General features: G+C 45.2%; 1 protein-coding gene across 12 annotated transcripts in view; it reads left to right on the top strand.

Annotated features, from left to right (window-relative positions):
* Ank3 (ankyrin 3) overlaps positions 1 to 15,858 on the top strand; it is a 295,079-nt gene that overhangs the window by 151,261 nt on the left and 127,960 nt on the right. For all 12 annotated transcript variants that reach the window (XM_041656440.1, XM_041656439.1, XM_041656442.1 and 9 more), the window contains 6 exons: positions 1,777 to 1,875; positions 4,472 to 4,570; positions 6,108 to 6,206; positions 9,454 to 9,651; positions 11,978 to 12,076; positions 12,377 to 12,475. In XM_041656440.1, the coding sequence (XP_041512374.1) occupies positions 1,777 to 1,875; positions 4,472 to 4,570; positions 6,108 to 6,206; positions 9,454 to 9,651; positions 11,978 to 12,076; positions 12,377 to 12,475 (693 nt within the window). The remainder of the gene's footprint in view (positions 1 to 1,776; positions 1,876 to 4,471; positions 4,571 to 6,107; positions 6,207 to 9,453; positions 9,652 to 11,977; positions 12,077 to 12,376; positions 12,476 to 15,858) is intronic.

Below are 15,858 nucleotides of genomic sequence, written 5' to 3'. Positions count from 1 at the left end.
AACTCTCTTTTTCCTATGACTAAAGTTTTCCCAGCAGAGGGGCATTGTAGATACTTACCCTGGGATGAACTATGGCCAAGGTACTGGTCCCAGCAGCCTCCTTTGTGGCACCCGCTGTGACTTTGCCCTCAGCTCTTTGACTTTGTACCTTAGTACTGTACACTTCCCTACTAACAGCTGAAGTGGGCTGCCCAGTCTCAGCTTTTGGGCAAAACAGTCTGGTGGGTAATTTGTTTAAAAGCCAATTCTTTTATAAGTTTAAACATTCAAGCAAATGAGTTATTGAGTCATCTAAATTCTAGTGTCTTTAGAATAGGCTTGTGCTCAAGTTTTTTTGTTTTTTTGTTTTTTTTTTTTGGTTTGGTTTGGGTTTTGGTTTTTCAAGACAGGGTCTCTCTATGTAGCCCTGCCTGTCCTGCATGTCCTGCAGCTTACTCTGTAGACCAGGCTGGTTTCAAACTCAGAGTTTTCCCCTACCTCAGACTCCTGAGTGCTGGGATTAAAGGCATGCCCCACCACAGACCAGCCTTGTGCGCTTGAGTCTTAAAACTGCCTTAAAACTATAGAAGAAATGAAACTCTCTAGCGCTCGAAAAGAACAATGTCCTGCCACACAAGTCGGGGACAAGTCAGAACAGGCACTGGCGAAGGTTGGCTTTGCAAACCACCTTTTGTGATCCTTGTGCCCATGTTTTTCCCAGCTGTTTTTATGTTTGTAGTGAGGCAAAAGGGAACATCATTAGCTCCATAGCTCCATGCATAGAGGAATGAGAAGTGCTCAGTGAACTACTCTGGTCCCTAGCTACCGAGTCTCAGGAGGCTCAACTCGAGATGTAATGTTTGGGGATCCAGGTAAGAGGCAGGACACTAATGTATCCCTAGAAGACAGATCCAACCCACCGGCATATGTGATTTTGATGGTCTAAGTTTACAGACCAGGCAGCAGTGGTTTTGTAAGGCTTGTGATCCTGTACAGAGTTGCCCAGAGGCAGGAAGAGGGTGGGCACTTGAGACATTGTAAGTCAGGCAAGTTTAATATGAAGAAATCTCTGGCTAGAGTGACGTCAGGCAAGTCAGTGCTGGCACAAGCATTTAAAGACCCCCCACTACCACCAAAAAAAGTAAAGAAAAAGGAGAAGTACGTTAGCTAATGTGATGGCACGTGGCTGTAGTCCCAACAATTTGAAGGGGAAAGTAAGAGGGATGGAGAGATGGTTCAGTGGTTAAGAACTTCAGCTGTTCTTCCAGAGGACTCAGGTTCGATTCCTAGAACCCACATGGCAGCTTCGAATTGTTAGTAGCTCCAGTTCTAGGGGAATCTGACCTCCAGGGCATTGCGCGCACCTGATGCACAGATTTACATGTAGCACCATACATATAAAATAATAACTAAAAAAAGGAAACAATCGGAAGACGCATGTCTGAATCCAACCTGGGCTACATCGTGAGACTGGGAGTCAAAAATCAAAATTATATTTTTTTAAAAAATTATTTGAAACAGTGAACTCCGAAATAAGGATGTGTGTGAACGTTTTGCCTTTCTTTATCAGGAACTTACAGCCAACTTATACATCTTGCTTATCACCACCTGGGAACCTTACAAGGAACCAGTTCAGGCTCTTGTTCCTTCCAGGAAAGAAGAGCCACCATGTGTCTAACCTCTTGTGGTTTGGAAGTCTGCAGGGCATCTCGTTCTCCTAGACACCTTTTGTTGCCCACAGCGGAACTGACTCCCATGGAATGGGGTTAAGCAGATTATGTGTTTGTCTCTTTACAGAACGGCTTCACCCCTCTCCATATCGCCTGCAAAAAGAACCGCATCCGAGTAATGGAACTCCTTTTGAAGCACGGTGCATCCATACAAGCCGTAACCGAGGTGAGAGGAGGGTGCTTTCAGGGTCCAGGGAAGAAGAGAGTATAGCCTCAACAGTGGGGGTTCCCCCAAGGGAAGCAGATAGTTTTGCTTGTTATCATCACAAGCAACATTCTTCACCCTTCTCTGAAAGGTTTCTCAAGATTTAGGAGGGAACAGACATGGGTGTGAGTCCATGAGTTAGTTGATATGTGTACCCCAGGACAGAAATATAGTTCAGAACACACCATCAAAGTGCAGGCTCCACTGTGCAAAGGTGACCTGGTATAAATCTTGCATGCACCATTTCTCTCATGGAGGCCAGTTTGTCTCGTAAGGGGCATTTCATTGTCATCTCTTGGGGAGAGGTTGGCTGAGCCACCAATGATTCACCCTTGGCTGAAGCTTTCTGGCTGAAAATGTCATTGTGCCTAGGCTGCGGAACCTGTTGCCGTGCTATCAGAGAGTAAGAAGGACCGTGATGTGTGGAGGTTTTACAGGGCATGAAGTGTGCGAGTGCTGTAGTTAGGGGCAGAGAAGCCCTGTGTCTGTCCCCCGAATCCACCAAGATTCCATCCTTGAGAGTCTGCCCTGGCTCTCCACATGGCAAACAGGCCTGTGTTCCCCTCTCCAGACCTGCTTCACCCCATTCCACCTCTGTCTTCCCAACTCGAAGGGGCTCTGCAAATCCTAGACTTGGCTCTTCTCCTAGAGCAGGCGTGTGATCTGTAAGGCTGACCCTGAATATCTGGGTCACCTTCCCCCAGAAATCTGCCCTTGCTGCCAACCTAGTCCTGGGTGTCTTCGTGGGATGGTTACATACATGTTTCTGTCAATACTCTTATCCAGTTGTCATATCTATGACCCCGTGGCTCCCATGGCTCCAGAGCCTTCAGCCCAAACCTTCTGTGGGCACAAGCCCACAGTTCAGAAAGTCTTGTTACATGCTTGATACTGGACACAAACCTCCTGTAACTGCTGCTTGTATGTGGCATTTTTGCCTTGCCTCGAAACACTTTTAAATTCTCAACACACAATGGTTAAGAAAAATGGTGCAAATCTGCCCTTTTATGAGACTTGTGTCTGCCTGTTAGGTATTCTGGTGTATTTTTGTATAGAACAGTGCATCTAGTGCAGGGAAGCCCTTTAGAGGCCAGGATTGACCCTGAGACAAATGTTAGATTGAAGCTGTGTTAGTGTCTGGAGATGCTGGCCTGTGATGAGAAGCCCCTACCGGACTCCAGCTCCCTGAGAACTTGAGAGGGTAGTTCCCTGACACCTAACTCCTGTGTTCCTGGAAAAGGGCGCCAAACTATAACAAAAGCTCTCCTGTTCTGCTCTTCTTCAGTCTTCACTATTGGAAGCTGAGCAGATAGACTTTATCTTCTTTCATCATGTACTTTTGTATGTACATGTATGTATACGTATATATATATATATTGTATGCATATATTAGTGTACTGTTGCATGTATAGTGTGGGGGGGGGGAGAGCGTTGACCCCACAGCCTTATCCATGCTAGGCAATACTCTACCACTGAGCTTTAGAACCAGTCCTGTCATATATTTTTTGACATATCTCAGATATTTATAGAGATTAATGATACTTTCTCTCTCTTTAAAAATAAAGGCCAAGTCCTCTATTCATATTATTCTTATCAGGTTCATGTTCTAAGCTAATTAAATTCTGAAAATTAAAAATGGAGCAAAGTTATATGAGTAGCACACAGAAATTGAACTCCTTCAATTTCAAGATTCTTACCTTGAGACTTTAATTCTCTTTTTTGACTACTCTATTTATACCTCTCATCCATGGATATAGTCAAAATAAAACACCCTAGAATCAATCAGTTCTGCGTTACACTGACATAGTGTCAGGGTAGAAGGTATATATATGTACATAGGCTTTGAAGCAAACATACTATTATTCTCAATGTGCCTTAAAACATTTTATTCATTTACAATGCTTATTTGTTAAATGACTGGCATGCCTAATGTTGATTTTCTCTTTGTTAGAGGGATGGTTTGCATCATAGGTTTCATTTATTCAGAGTTTATGGGAACTCCAAGTCCAGAATACTATTTGAATTAGTAGCCAACGTTTTACTAATATGTACGTTATTGCCATGCCCCACATGCAAACACACATATGGGCAAGAAAGTTTCCATAGTAAGGAAAGAATAAACTTTATCTTTCTCCCAACTTTTTCCTTAAATTTCTATCAAAAGATAAAATAAATGTTTCTTTCTTTAATAGATATGATGGTAAGTCTTTCATAATCACAGATTTTACTTTAGGGATGGTTATGCTGAGGTTATATTTACCTCATAAAATCTATGATGCAATGGTGAATAATCTTGATGTCTTCTCATTTGACCCCTGAGCTGATTAAGATAGAAGTGTGGATTATGGGTGAGAGGATGAATAAATGAATGGATAGTTGGAGTGAATAAGTGGATGGTTGAATGGACGGATGGACAGATAGATAGATAGATGGATGGATGGATGGATAGATGGATGGATGGGTAGAGGGAGGGAAGCAGGCAGTCAGGCAGGCAAGCGCATAATGAAGCCCCTTGCATGATAAGCCAACCATCAACATTGTCTTCCTTCCCCTTTAGTCGGGCCTTACCCCAATCCATGTTGCTGCCTTCATGGGACATGTGAATATCGTGTCACAGCTAATGCATCATGGAGCATCCCCAAACACCACCAATGTGGTAAGTACCCTTAACAAAGAAGTTCAGTTGAGTTTTTAAGACACTGAAAAGAGTGGCTTTGGTGGCCTTACATATTCACTATAAGTAAGTTCATTACCATTTAATTTTACTACTTCAGATACAGAGTTTGAGAACATCTTTGGTTTTCTTTGCTTTAAAGGCAAGATCCTGTCGGTATCCATTTGGCTAAAAACTGTTAAGATTTAAGAAATGTGTTCATTGACATTGCAAGGACTTTACTGCTGGATGCTAGAGTAGAAACAGTGCTGTCGGATTCTCTGAGAGAATCCATCAAAGTACTGCACGGTGAGGGTGTGTGTTCACACAGTGTCGTCATACATGTGAAGAAGTAATTTCACACAACTTCAAGTTCATCTGCTTTAAGAGGGGTTCTACCATGTCATAGCAAGCCTGTGGAAGACTGCCTTAACCAAGTACCAGGCAATGTTTCTCCACACTAACCATCACCATTAAACCCATGAGATGATTTAGAGTAATTCCCTGAGCAGCAACTGCTCACCCCAAGCATGCTGTATCCTCCGACATTGTTTTACAGACTCTCGAGTTTAACATCATCCTCTTAGCACAATGGACCACAAGCATAAAACTGCCCTGAAGCTTTACACGTGTGCCTGCATAGGGTTAAATCCAGATGTTATTGTCCTCTGTAAAGAACAACATGTAACAAAGCAATCAACATCCTCCGCTCCTTTCCAGTAAGCCCATGTCTTGTCTCCTGCAAGGCCACCTTCCTGTCTGTCCATGCAGGTAGATGGTCTGTGGGGCAAAGCTTATTTTATCCAAGTCACTTCAGTGTGGGTTTTGCTTGTGCAAGCCACTGTATTTGGTTTTTATTATTATTTCTATGCCAGGGTATGCTCTCTGTCAGGTTGTCATTTTTGTTGAATGAATAATCGAAGTCAGAGATTATTGAACAAGAGGGTAGGATAGGGGTGGGACAATGCCCCTTATGATGGTACCTATAAATGTGATTTCTATGTATTTAGGTCACTGGGGGCAGGCCACATCTGACCCTCAGTGCGGTTTTGGTGCCCCTGTGTAGTGTTTATGTAATCCTGAGAGATAGTATTTAAGAACTGATCAATTGAAACTGATATCCAGACTGTCAGTTCTTTGAAAATACGTGTGCCATGGTAAGACTGGCATCCAGCACAATTAGACTGTGAGGGCAGGTTAGGTAGGCAGGCATCTCTCTTCTTCAACTTGCTCACCTGCCGTGTCTCCTCTCCAACCTGGGAGCATTGGTACCTTGTCAACCCTGAGTATGCCTCGCTGTAGACCTCTGAGCTGTGCTTCTGAGAGCATCAGCAGCTGGGCCCCTCGAGGTTGCATCCACATCCTTGACACCCTGGCGCAGCATCCTGGGAAAGTATTTACGTGTTTGTTTCCCTATATTTCCATCAAGGAAGTGCTCCGGGCAATTCTTTGTGTAATAAACAAAGTCACTATAACTTCATGCTGACAAAGCATTGATTTTGAGAGTCACCATTAATTGACTTTGGCTTGTGTTCCCCAGAGAGGAGAAACAGCATTGCATATGGCAGCTCGGTCAGGCCAAGCGGAAGTGGTGCGGTATCTGGTACAAGACGGCGCTCAGGTAGAAGCAAAAGCTAAGGTAAGGGCAAAACGGGGGACTTTAAAACTGAAACTGAGGTGGAAGCCTAGGGCTCAGCAAACCTTTTTAGCTGAATGTTTACTGTCTCTCCGAAACAGGTCTTAATAATACGAACTTCCAGTGAGGAAGGGCTCCACCCAATAATAATATAAAAATAATCTACCGTCATGGCCAGTCACCTGTGTAGCACAGCTATGTAAAATAAGGAACTGCCCTGGGTGCATCACAAGCCCCTAACAGGTTAGGAACCAGATCTAGGCAGGTCCAGAGCTCTTCACGCTGAGATGACCTCAGGGAGGAAGTTTCTAGAACAATCACAGCTTGTAAACACAAACTCACCTTTCAGGTTGACTTCTGTGTTGGCTGGCACAGCCTCAAGAGGAAAAAGGATGTGGTTTTCCTTCCCTTCTATAAAATATAAGAGCATCATGCCCCAGATGTAGATGAGGGCTCTGAAAGCCTGGCTCACACCGGAAGTCCAAACATTTGGGAGGCTGAACTACCACCCACGGATGAATAATCTCTTTAACTTTTTGATTTTCCACCAGTGGCAGCTGAAGTATAGCTTACAGAAGATGCGTCTGGTCTAGAAGATGCTTCCAACTTAGTAAAATGAAATGACCAGAGAGGCAGTATCTTATCACTGATAGTAAGAGTCCTCATCTTTGTGCATGTTGGTTAGAAAGAGCACATCTAGTTGTTATTTGCAGATGACATTTATACTTTAAATTTCATGAAGGGGGTAGGATGGCTAAGACTGACCTCAGTTGACTGCCTGAAGTTGAATCTTGTTCCACCATTGAGCCGCTGAGCTCCACTGGGCAAATTAATTGATGACTCTGTGCTGCCGTCCCCTTATCTAGAATAGAACTTTTTAATTGTTGCCCCTTTTCATCCCAGATATATAGGTATATAAATCAGGACACAACACAAATCCAGTCTTTATTAGCGATAGATCATAAATGTACTTTATATTGACTCTGTGACACCCACAGAGCCTCCGCATTTATTAAAGTTGACAGCGATTCTGCATGCTTAACAATGGATGTGCTAGTTTATTTTTTCGTAAAGAATTATATCTTGGCTGGATCGTTGGAACTTCAGGATGTAGAACATCTTCAAAGTTTTTCAGAGCTCATCCAGGCTTTGATTTCATAACTGTCAATGCTTGAGACCACTGCCTTGCATAAAAACATGCTATAAAATGTTGAGGACCAGTTCAGAAATTGTTAGAAATCCTGTCCCAGTTGAGCCAAAAATTCATTGAATGATTGTCTGTGAGACAGTAATTTTAAAATCAGCATGGCGTCCCATTCCAATCCGTAGACATGTTCATATGATTCGTACATGCTTGGGAATGTCAGTGGGAAAATGGTAAACGTCTTTGCATTCAGTGATTGAACCATGTCTTTTCTGTTAGAGCACGCGCAGTTTAAAACATGGCAGTTCAGCCGGGTGGTGGTGGCGCACACCTTTAATCCCAGCACTCGGGAGGCAGTGGCAGGCGGATCTCTGTGAGTTCGGGACCAGCCTGGTCTACAGAGCTAGTTCCAGGACAGGCTCCAAAGCCGCAGAGAAACCCTGTCTCGAAAAAACAAAAACAAAAACAAACAAACAAAAAAATATGGTGGTTCATATTGCGCAATAGCATGGAAGCTGAGCCAGGGTATTTTAGCAGGGTTTGCTGGTATTGCATGGCAGGGCCACGTGTGCAGTGCCAAGTGCTCGTGTTTCATCTTCAGAATCAAAGATGCAATGAAGCTCTATTAGGGACCTGGGCAAGTGCTGACAGAAACCCCTCATATATGTGTGTGTGGTTCTTGAACTAATTTTTGGTTACCAAGGGTCCGTGGCCCCTGGTTGAGTCAATAACGCCAAATGGGGATGTGACCCACAGTCAAGAGTTCTCACACAAACCATAGGATAGCGACTTCTGTAAAGGTGTCTGAGATCATACAGGTGGGATGCTCCAAACAGAGCCCGAGAGATGGATGACAGCAAGGTTCTGTGGTTGAGGTAGCCGTGGCCGAGGGGTGTGAACTTTTCCTTCGGTTTTTCTGTCCTCGGGATTTCTCCTGCTTGCCGTGGCATCCTGGTGCCCCCTCTTGTTGCTTGTGTGAGTTACTTTCCTCATTGCTGTATTTAAATATTTGAAAAGAAGCACTTGAAGGGAGCAGTAGTTTATTGTGACTTACGGTTCAAGGAGGGTGTTTCTCATTGATGGGAAAGACACAATGTCGCAGCTGGAGGCCAGCTGGTCAAGCCTCTGCAGTCTGGGAAGAGGAGATAGGGCTGGGCTATCAAACCTCAGGGCCCAAACTCAGAGACCCACTTCCCCCAGTGAGGTTCTAACTCCTGAAGGTCCCACAGGCTTCCCAGACAGTGGCACCAGTCAAGGAGCAAGTGCTCAAACCCATGAGTCTGGAGAGGACACTTCACGGCCAATCCACAGTGATCCCCCTATGCATCCGACTGGCTGTGTAGTCTCTCTGCCGTTGCTCTCCACGCAGAGAAGTACCCATGTTTGGTTCTACCCTTTCCTCTGCCTCTCCTGCCAGAGGGGCCTGGAGAAACACTACATTTCAGTGGGCATTTCACTTGGGGAAATGACATGGGCCATTTGGGGGTACCTATCTGGACAGGTTAGGACTAGGTGGCTCTCCCACTTGTCTCAAGCCCCTTGGGTGCAGGACTCAGTCCATGCAGGCTTTGTGCCTTTGGATGAACTACAAAAAGTTAACCCTTTGTTGTAGGTGGATACCGCCCTTGCTGCTAGAATGCCCGGTTTGATAAACCCCCAAAGAACCACCCCCGCATGACCCTATTTTGCCTTTCTTAGCTTTTGACTGTGGGGAAATGGTGGCAGCAATAAAGTAATAGAGCACTAAAATATGTAGTTTGCACAAGTAACTATAACTCACAGGCGTGTGAGTTTTATTCAGATTTGTTCTCATCCCTTCTTTACACCCCTTCCAAAAAAAAAAAGAGTCATTGTAGATTGAAACCTATGCTCCACGGCAGGGTAAAGAAGTGATACACAGGTAGAACTGTCTTTCATGCTCTCATACACAAAGGTCAAGGGCCTCGCATTTCCAAACCTCATAGAAAAAGAGAAACAAGGTTCCTTTTAGCACTGAATTAGAGTTGTGTGTCCCTCGGACACAGGGCAGCTAACATCCCCTACATTTGTCATATGGCGCCGTTGCCTCGCAGGCTCACTGACCTTGTGTTTCCGCCTGGCATTTAGGATGACCAGACCCCGCTCCACATCTCAGCCCGGCTGGGGAAGGCGGATATAGTTCAGCAACTGTTGCAGCAAGGAGCGTCGCCCAATGCTGCAACCACCTCTGGGTACACCCCGCTTCACCTTTCGGCCCGAGAGGGGCATGAGGACGTCGCTGCGTTCCTTCTAGACCACGGAGCATCCTTATCCATCACAACAAAGGTATGAAGGCTTGGCTCCCGAAGCACACCCTTCTTTGGAGTCTCCCGCCCAGTGATGGGTTAAGAAGCTGTGGTTCTGGGTCTACGGTGGGACCCCTAGGCTAGTCATGGATGTGGCCAGGGAAGCCTTGCTCAGCAGGAAGTAGTTTTTCAGGTTTGAGGAATTTTGTTTTTTTCTTTGTTTCTTTGTTGTTTCTCAATATATTATCTTCTAAGGATACCTTAATGACATCTAGGATCAGAGGGGATATTTTTGTTTTGTTTTGCAAATTACTTGAGAGGTTTCAATGGCAATTTGGAACACACCTGCTGATTTCCTTTGCTGAGATCAAAAACACTACACACTTAGTCTATTGGTACTTTTATACAGATATCTTTTCTTTCATTTTGTTTTGTTTTGGTTTTTGTTTGTTGGATTTTTTGGGGTTTTTGTTTATTTGTTTGTTTGTTTTGTTTTTAAGACAGGGTTTCTCTGTGTAGCCCTGGCTGTCCTGAAACTTGCTCTGTAGACCAGGTTGGCCTTAAACTCAGAGATCCGCCTGCCTCTGCCTCCCAAATGCTGGGATTAAAGGTGTGTGCCACCACAGCCGAGAGCTTCTATACCTTCAAATAGGGAGAGGTTTCTCTTGTTTTTGTTTGTTGTTGCCTCTCCTTTTGTTATAGCTGTTTGATTTATGGTTTGACATCTTGGTGTCATCAAGTAATATTCTCCTGTGGCTATAGCTGCACAGAGAATGCAAAAAGGTTTGCTTGTTTCTATATTTGATTTTTATGAGAACTGCGTGGACATAACAAAGTGTCACAGCTAGACAAACTGGCCTATGACATGTCCTGAGAAGAGTGACAGGTGCTGAAATCTCTTTGCCGTCTGTGGATAAGAAGGACTAGTGTATAATTAATACAACAATGATTATAAATACTTATAGAAGAAAAGCACCTGACTAAACAGTAACGGTCCCAAACTTCATCTCCCATGATTTCTTGGGCTCTTTAGGAGAGTCAAGTCACACATCACAAGATCCTGGATGTCATTTAGAATGGGAAACAGAATAACGGGTGTTGGGGGTCACAGGGCACCCCGGCCATTCTCTATCCCAGCTGCCCCCTGGATGTAGTTAGCAGTAGTCTTGTGAGATAGTATATGTTGGTCACATTCCAATCTCTGATAAAATTCTCTCTAATGTTGGGTGTTGACTGACTAGTTGATGTCTAGATCCTTGCAGGGTCTGGACTCGTGGGAGAACAGTCAGGGACTGTAAACATCCAATTCTTGTTGGTGTCATTGCTCAGTTCACTCCAGGGAGCAAAGACTAAAGGACTTCAAACTGCTCCTGGAGGCAGGAGCATACACAATGAAATTGTGTGTATCAGGAGCGTGTACAAAGAAATTGTATGTTTTGTGGGGAAGCAGGGAGCAGGGGAAGGGACATGCTCTCTGCTGATGCGAGCCCACAGTGCGTCCAGACTTAATATAGGGTTTCCCAAGTGTAGGAAGATTTTTCTTTTGGCTGCCAGCCCACAAAAAAATGATAGAGACTTATTATTAATTATGAAACCTCAGCCTATAGCTTAGGTTTGTCTTACTGGCTCTTATAACTTAAAGTAACCCATTTATATTAACTTATGTTTTGCCTCATGGCTTTTTACTTCTCTTCCATCTTGCACCTCCTGCTTCCTCTCTCTGTCCTCTGGCCTCTCTCTTGCTCCTGGATTCATCTCTTCTCACTCTGCCTGGAAGTCCCGCCTAACCTCTTCCTGCCAAGCTACCAGCCATTCAGCTTTTAATTAAACCAATCAGAAGGCACCTTGACAAAGACACATCTGCACAACATACAAAAAGATTATTCCACAACACCCAAGCACACCAACATGGGCCTAAAGTGGGGCCTGTGCAGGCCTTTCTTCCCACAGCATGACACCCCCAAATAGCCCTGGAATAATTACCAGATCCGGCTTATCAGATACACCTGACTAATTCCTAAATAAGTGAACAGTGTGGTTCAGTCATCAGAGGGGAAAATATTTTCCTTGTTTTCCGAGGTGTCCAACCTTCTGATGCCGTTACACAACCCCGTGGTCTACCACTGTGTTAGGCTACAATCCCAGCTATCTTGAGACACCTCTAACCCCACAGGCTGCAGGTTAGACACACCTGTTAGGCTTAGTCTGTTTGTCACTATAGATTGAGAAGTCTTCGATTGTTGCTTGCTATTCAGCTCTTTACACATTCGTGTAACCCATCTTTGTCGCTGGAATAAGCCATCAGCCCCAAGAAGCCCCGCCCCGTGTCACCTCCATTTGTGATGCTCTCCCGCTTCCTTCCTCAGAAGGGATTCACTCCTCTCCACGTGGCTGCGAAATACGGAAAGCTCGAAGTAGCAAATCTCCTGCTGCAGAAGAGTGCCTCTCCGGATGCTGCTGGGAAGGTATGACGTCATCAGCCACCCTGTGGCAGGCCACCTCTACAATAACAGACCAGCACTTGCTAATATCATAACCCCACCCACCTCCCAGCCACTTTGATGGTAACTAAGCCTAGTGAAGTCTCACTAGGTGGAAGAATACTTGGGACCCCATGAACGTGAACAGTGCCGGGTCCACATACACTGGAACCTGAACGGGAATGCCGTTGTCTGTTGTATGCGGTCTAACCCCATTTCATGAATCTGTCAGTCTCCTACTAAGACACCTTTGACCCTGGTTGTTGTCTCTGCACGTGTTTTCAGAGCGGGCTAACTCCACTGCACGTAGCAGCGCATTACGATAACCAGAAAGTGGCCCTTCTGCTTTTGGACCAGGGAGCCTCACCTCACGCAGCCGCAAAGGTACTTGTAACTCACAGCCTTAGAACCGAGTGTGCATCATCTATCTTTCCCTATACAAGCATCCCCTCTTGCTAATTCTGTAATGTCCTCATTGTTCAGACCCGCCTCATAAAAACTGCAGACAGAATTGCCAGGAAGACGTATGTCACCTCATGTGGTAGATGCTCAATAAATACATGCTTGTCAGTCAATTCCTGGACCATGGGGAGGGAAGGGAGCTGGAATCCTCCTCGGCTAGTCTGAAAACACAAGCAGAGTCTAATCGGAAACTCTGACTTGTGAGAACGAGGAGATGTCCCATCTTGGTAAAGTGCTTGCTACATGAGCTTAGGTCCCTGAGTGCAGATCCTGGCACCTGTGTAAAGAGCCAAGCGTGGAGGCACGCACCCGCAGTCCCAGAGCTGTGGAGACAGACAGAGGATCGGTGGGGATTGCTGGCAACGTATCTAGTCTAATGGCCAAGCTGCAGAGTCAGTGAGAGACCCCGTCTCAAAAGGATAAGGTGGAAAAGCAACTGAGGAAGTTATTCAACTTCAGACTCTGGCCTAAATACTCACACACGCGCACACATACATGCACACATGCATGCACACACATACACTCACACACGCAGGCACACAAAAGTCCTAATTCATCAAAACTTATAAAAATGAACAAAGGCATGTGCTTTGTGCCTCACAGAAGAGCCTAAAGGGTTTCCTGTGGAGGGGCAGGGGCTGGTTGTTACCGCTGAGGGGACCGTTAGTCGTCTTGTTAGGGAATTTTTGGGCAGTAGACATCTTAGATTTCTGAGAAGGAAACACCAAGCGTAGTGTACCAGCTCTTGTGTTGCCCTGGTGTTCTGAGCTGACGAGCTGGGGGCCGAGCACATGTTTGGTTGCTGACTGCGCGGCTGTGACACAATACTGAACCAGTACAAACCTGATTCTTAGATTTTTTTTAAAATTCTTTTGTTGTGTTTATTGTTCAAAGGACCGTTTGGCATCCGTCATATTCTTGAGCCATGCCTTGAGAGTTCTTCATTGCTGGGTCATGTTGGTCACGTCACAGGCCAATGAGCCTGGCCTGTTCTAGGTAGCAGTACTGTGGGAAAATGTTCTGGACACTTCCTCCATGAGAGAGGATGTTGCTGTTGTGGTGGTGTGCTTTGTGATTGTTGTCGGTTTGTGTGTGTGTGTGTGTGTGTGTGTGTACACATGTGGGGGTCAGAGGAAGACTTGCAGGAGTTGGTTCTCTCTTCCTATCATGAAGGTTCCAGAGTCATAGGTTTGGCACCCACTGCCTCTACCTGACATTCTCTCTCCTCTCCCCGGGGTGCAGGTTTGTCCTCAGAATTTCCTTTCTGTATTCTTCGGTCATTTGTTCTACTCAGTAAAATATGCTCAAAAATCAAATTCTGAGTACTTTAGCCCAGAGTGTCAATCTTGGCCTTGGCCCTGTCCTGAAGAAAGCTTTCTCACCTATGCCTTTGAAAAACAAACAAACGACAACAACAATCCTGCTTACCGCGTTAGTCAGCATGTGAACCTGGGAGAGTGGCACCTAAAAGTGAGGCAGACGAAACTTGCATGCAAGAGCCAACGCTGTGCAGAGCATCAGACAAGTTAAACTTGAGGGTTGAGAGTCACATGAGCAGTGTCCAGCCACAAGGGTAAGCCTCGCTTGGTGGACAAGCCTGATATCGCAAATACCTCGTTTTTCCATGGAGGCACAGAAAGAAGTAACAGCAGCCAGCTGTAACGGATAATCTAAAGCAAACTTGCTCCTGTTTGCTGCACCTGGGAAGGGCATGGAAGCACTTTCCAAGAACAATTGCGTCTCTTTGGAGAAACTGGTCACAAGACTCTTGTTTTCTTGGCATTTTCTCAGAAGCGCTCAGAATTCCCCTTGCACAACTCCTTTCTTGAACCTGTGTTCTGACCAAAACAAACAAAAAAAAAAAGAAAAAAAACAATAAACAAAACTTTGAGAAGAAAAGACAAGAGTTTAGAAGGGAGAAAAAATTAAGGAATAGAAGAATCATGAGTCAGGACAATCCAAAGAGCGAGCAGTCCAGTCTCCACCAGCATAGGCGTGATTGAAGCAAACGTAGGCTGGATGTATGTGAGAACTTCGGCCATAGTCACTTGCCCATGACTCTGTTCTGTCCTCTGTCCCCTTCGTACTGATCACTTTTCTCTTCCCATCTTCTCCCCCAGTAGATTGAGTGTGAGAGAGAGAATGTGTGATACCTGAGTCCATCCCATTGCACTGTAAGAAGAGAGACTCTGGTGCACACCTACATGGAAGCCGCTTAAGGCTGTCTGCTGACCGTGATCAGCCAATCACAAACGAGCATGCACTCCCCACTCAGAACCACGTTATAGTCTCCAGAGGTGGTAGGAAAGTGGTTAGCGGTGGAGAGAGTGGAGAGCTGGGTTAAAGGGCACAGAGTCCAGCTGAGGAAGATGAGGAGTTTGCAGAGATGGTGACAGTTGGGCAGCTTGTGACTCACACCATGCTGCTGACCATCACCCCTAAAACACACTTTAAATGGGAAAGTTTACTGTATATTTTTACTAAATATTTGTCTTAGTGTCTATTGCTGTGAAGAGAAACCATGACCACAGCAACTTTTATAAAGGGAAACATTTCATTTGAGCGGCTTACAGTTTCAGAGGTTTAGTCCATTATCATTATGGCGAAAAGCATGGCAGCGTGTAGGCAGACACGGTGCTGGAGAAGGAGCTGATAGTTCTATGTCTTGATCTGCAGGCAACAGAAAGTGAACTGTGTCACTGGGTATAACTTGAACGTGAGAGACCTCAAAACCCACCCCCACAGTGACACTTCCTTCATCAAGACCACGCCTACTCTCCTCATAGTGCCACTCCCTCTTGGAGCCATTATTTTTAAAGTTCCACAGAGGTAGTGGAATTTAATGTCCATCCATTTTCATTTTCGTTGTATGTTAATATCTGCAGTAGCCTGAATAATGATGGCTTCATAAGCTCATATATTTGCATGCGTGGTTCCTGACCAGTGGAACTGTTTGGGAAGGATTAGGAGATGTGGCCTTGTTGGAGGAGCTATGACACTGGAGGTAGGGCTTAGAGGTTTCAAAATCCCATGTAGGGCCAGTCTCTTTTTTCTCTCTCTCTGCCTTCGACTTGCTGCTAACGGATGGAAGCTGTTAGCCACTGCTCCAGTGCCAAGACCACCTGTTTCCTGATGCCATTCCCCTACCCATGATTACCATGGTCTCTAACCCTCTGAAGCTGTAAGCAAAGCCCCAATTAAATGCTTTCTTTTATAAGTTGCCTTAGCCATGGTGTCTCTTCAAAGCAATCAGAAAGTAACCAAGACACTGTCCTTGTGCTTGTAGGCCTGTGTTTCTAAGGAGC

This window comes from Microtus oregoni, unplaced genomic scaffold (genome assembly GCF_018167655.1).
Source record: "Microtus oregoni isolate MIOR12 unplaced genomic scaffold, Mior012 000007F_ref0000211, whole genome shotgun sequence".
Lineage (NCBI taxonomy): Eukaryota > Metazoa > Chordata > Mammalia > Rodentia > Cricetidae > Microtus > Microtus oregoni.
This window is presented reverse-complemented; position numbering and strand designations above follow the sequence as displayed.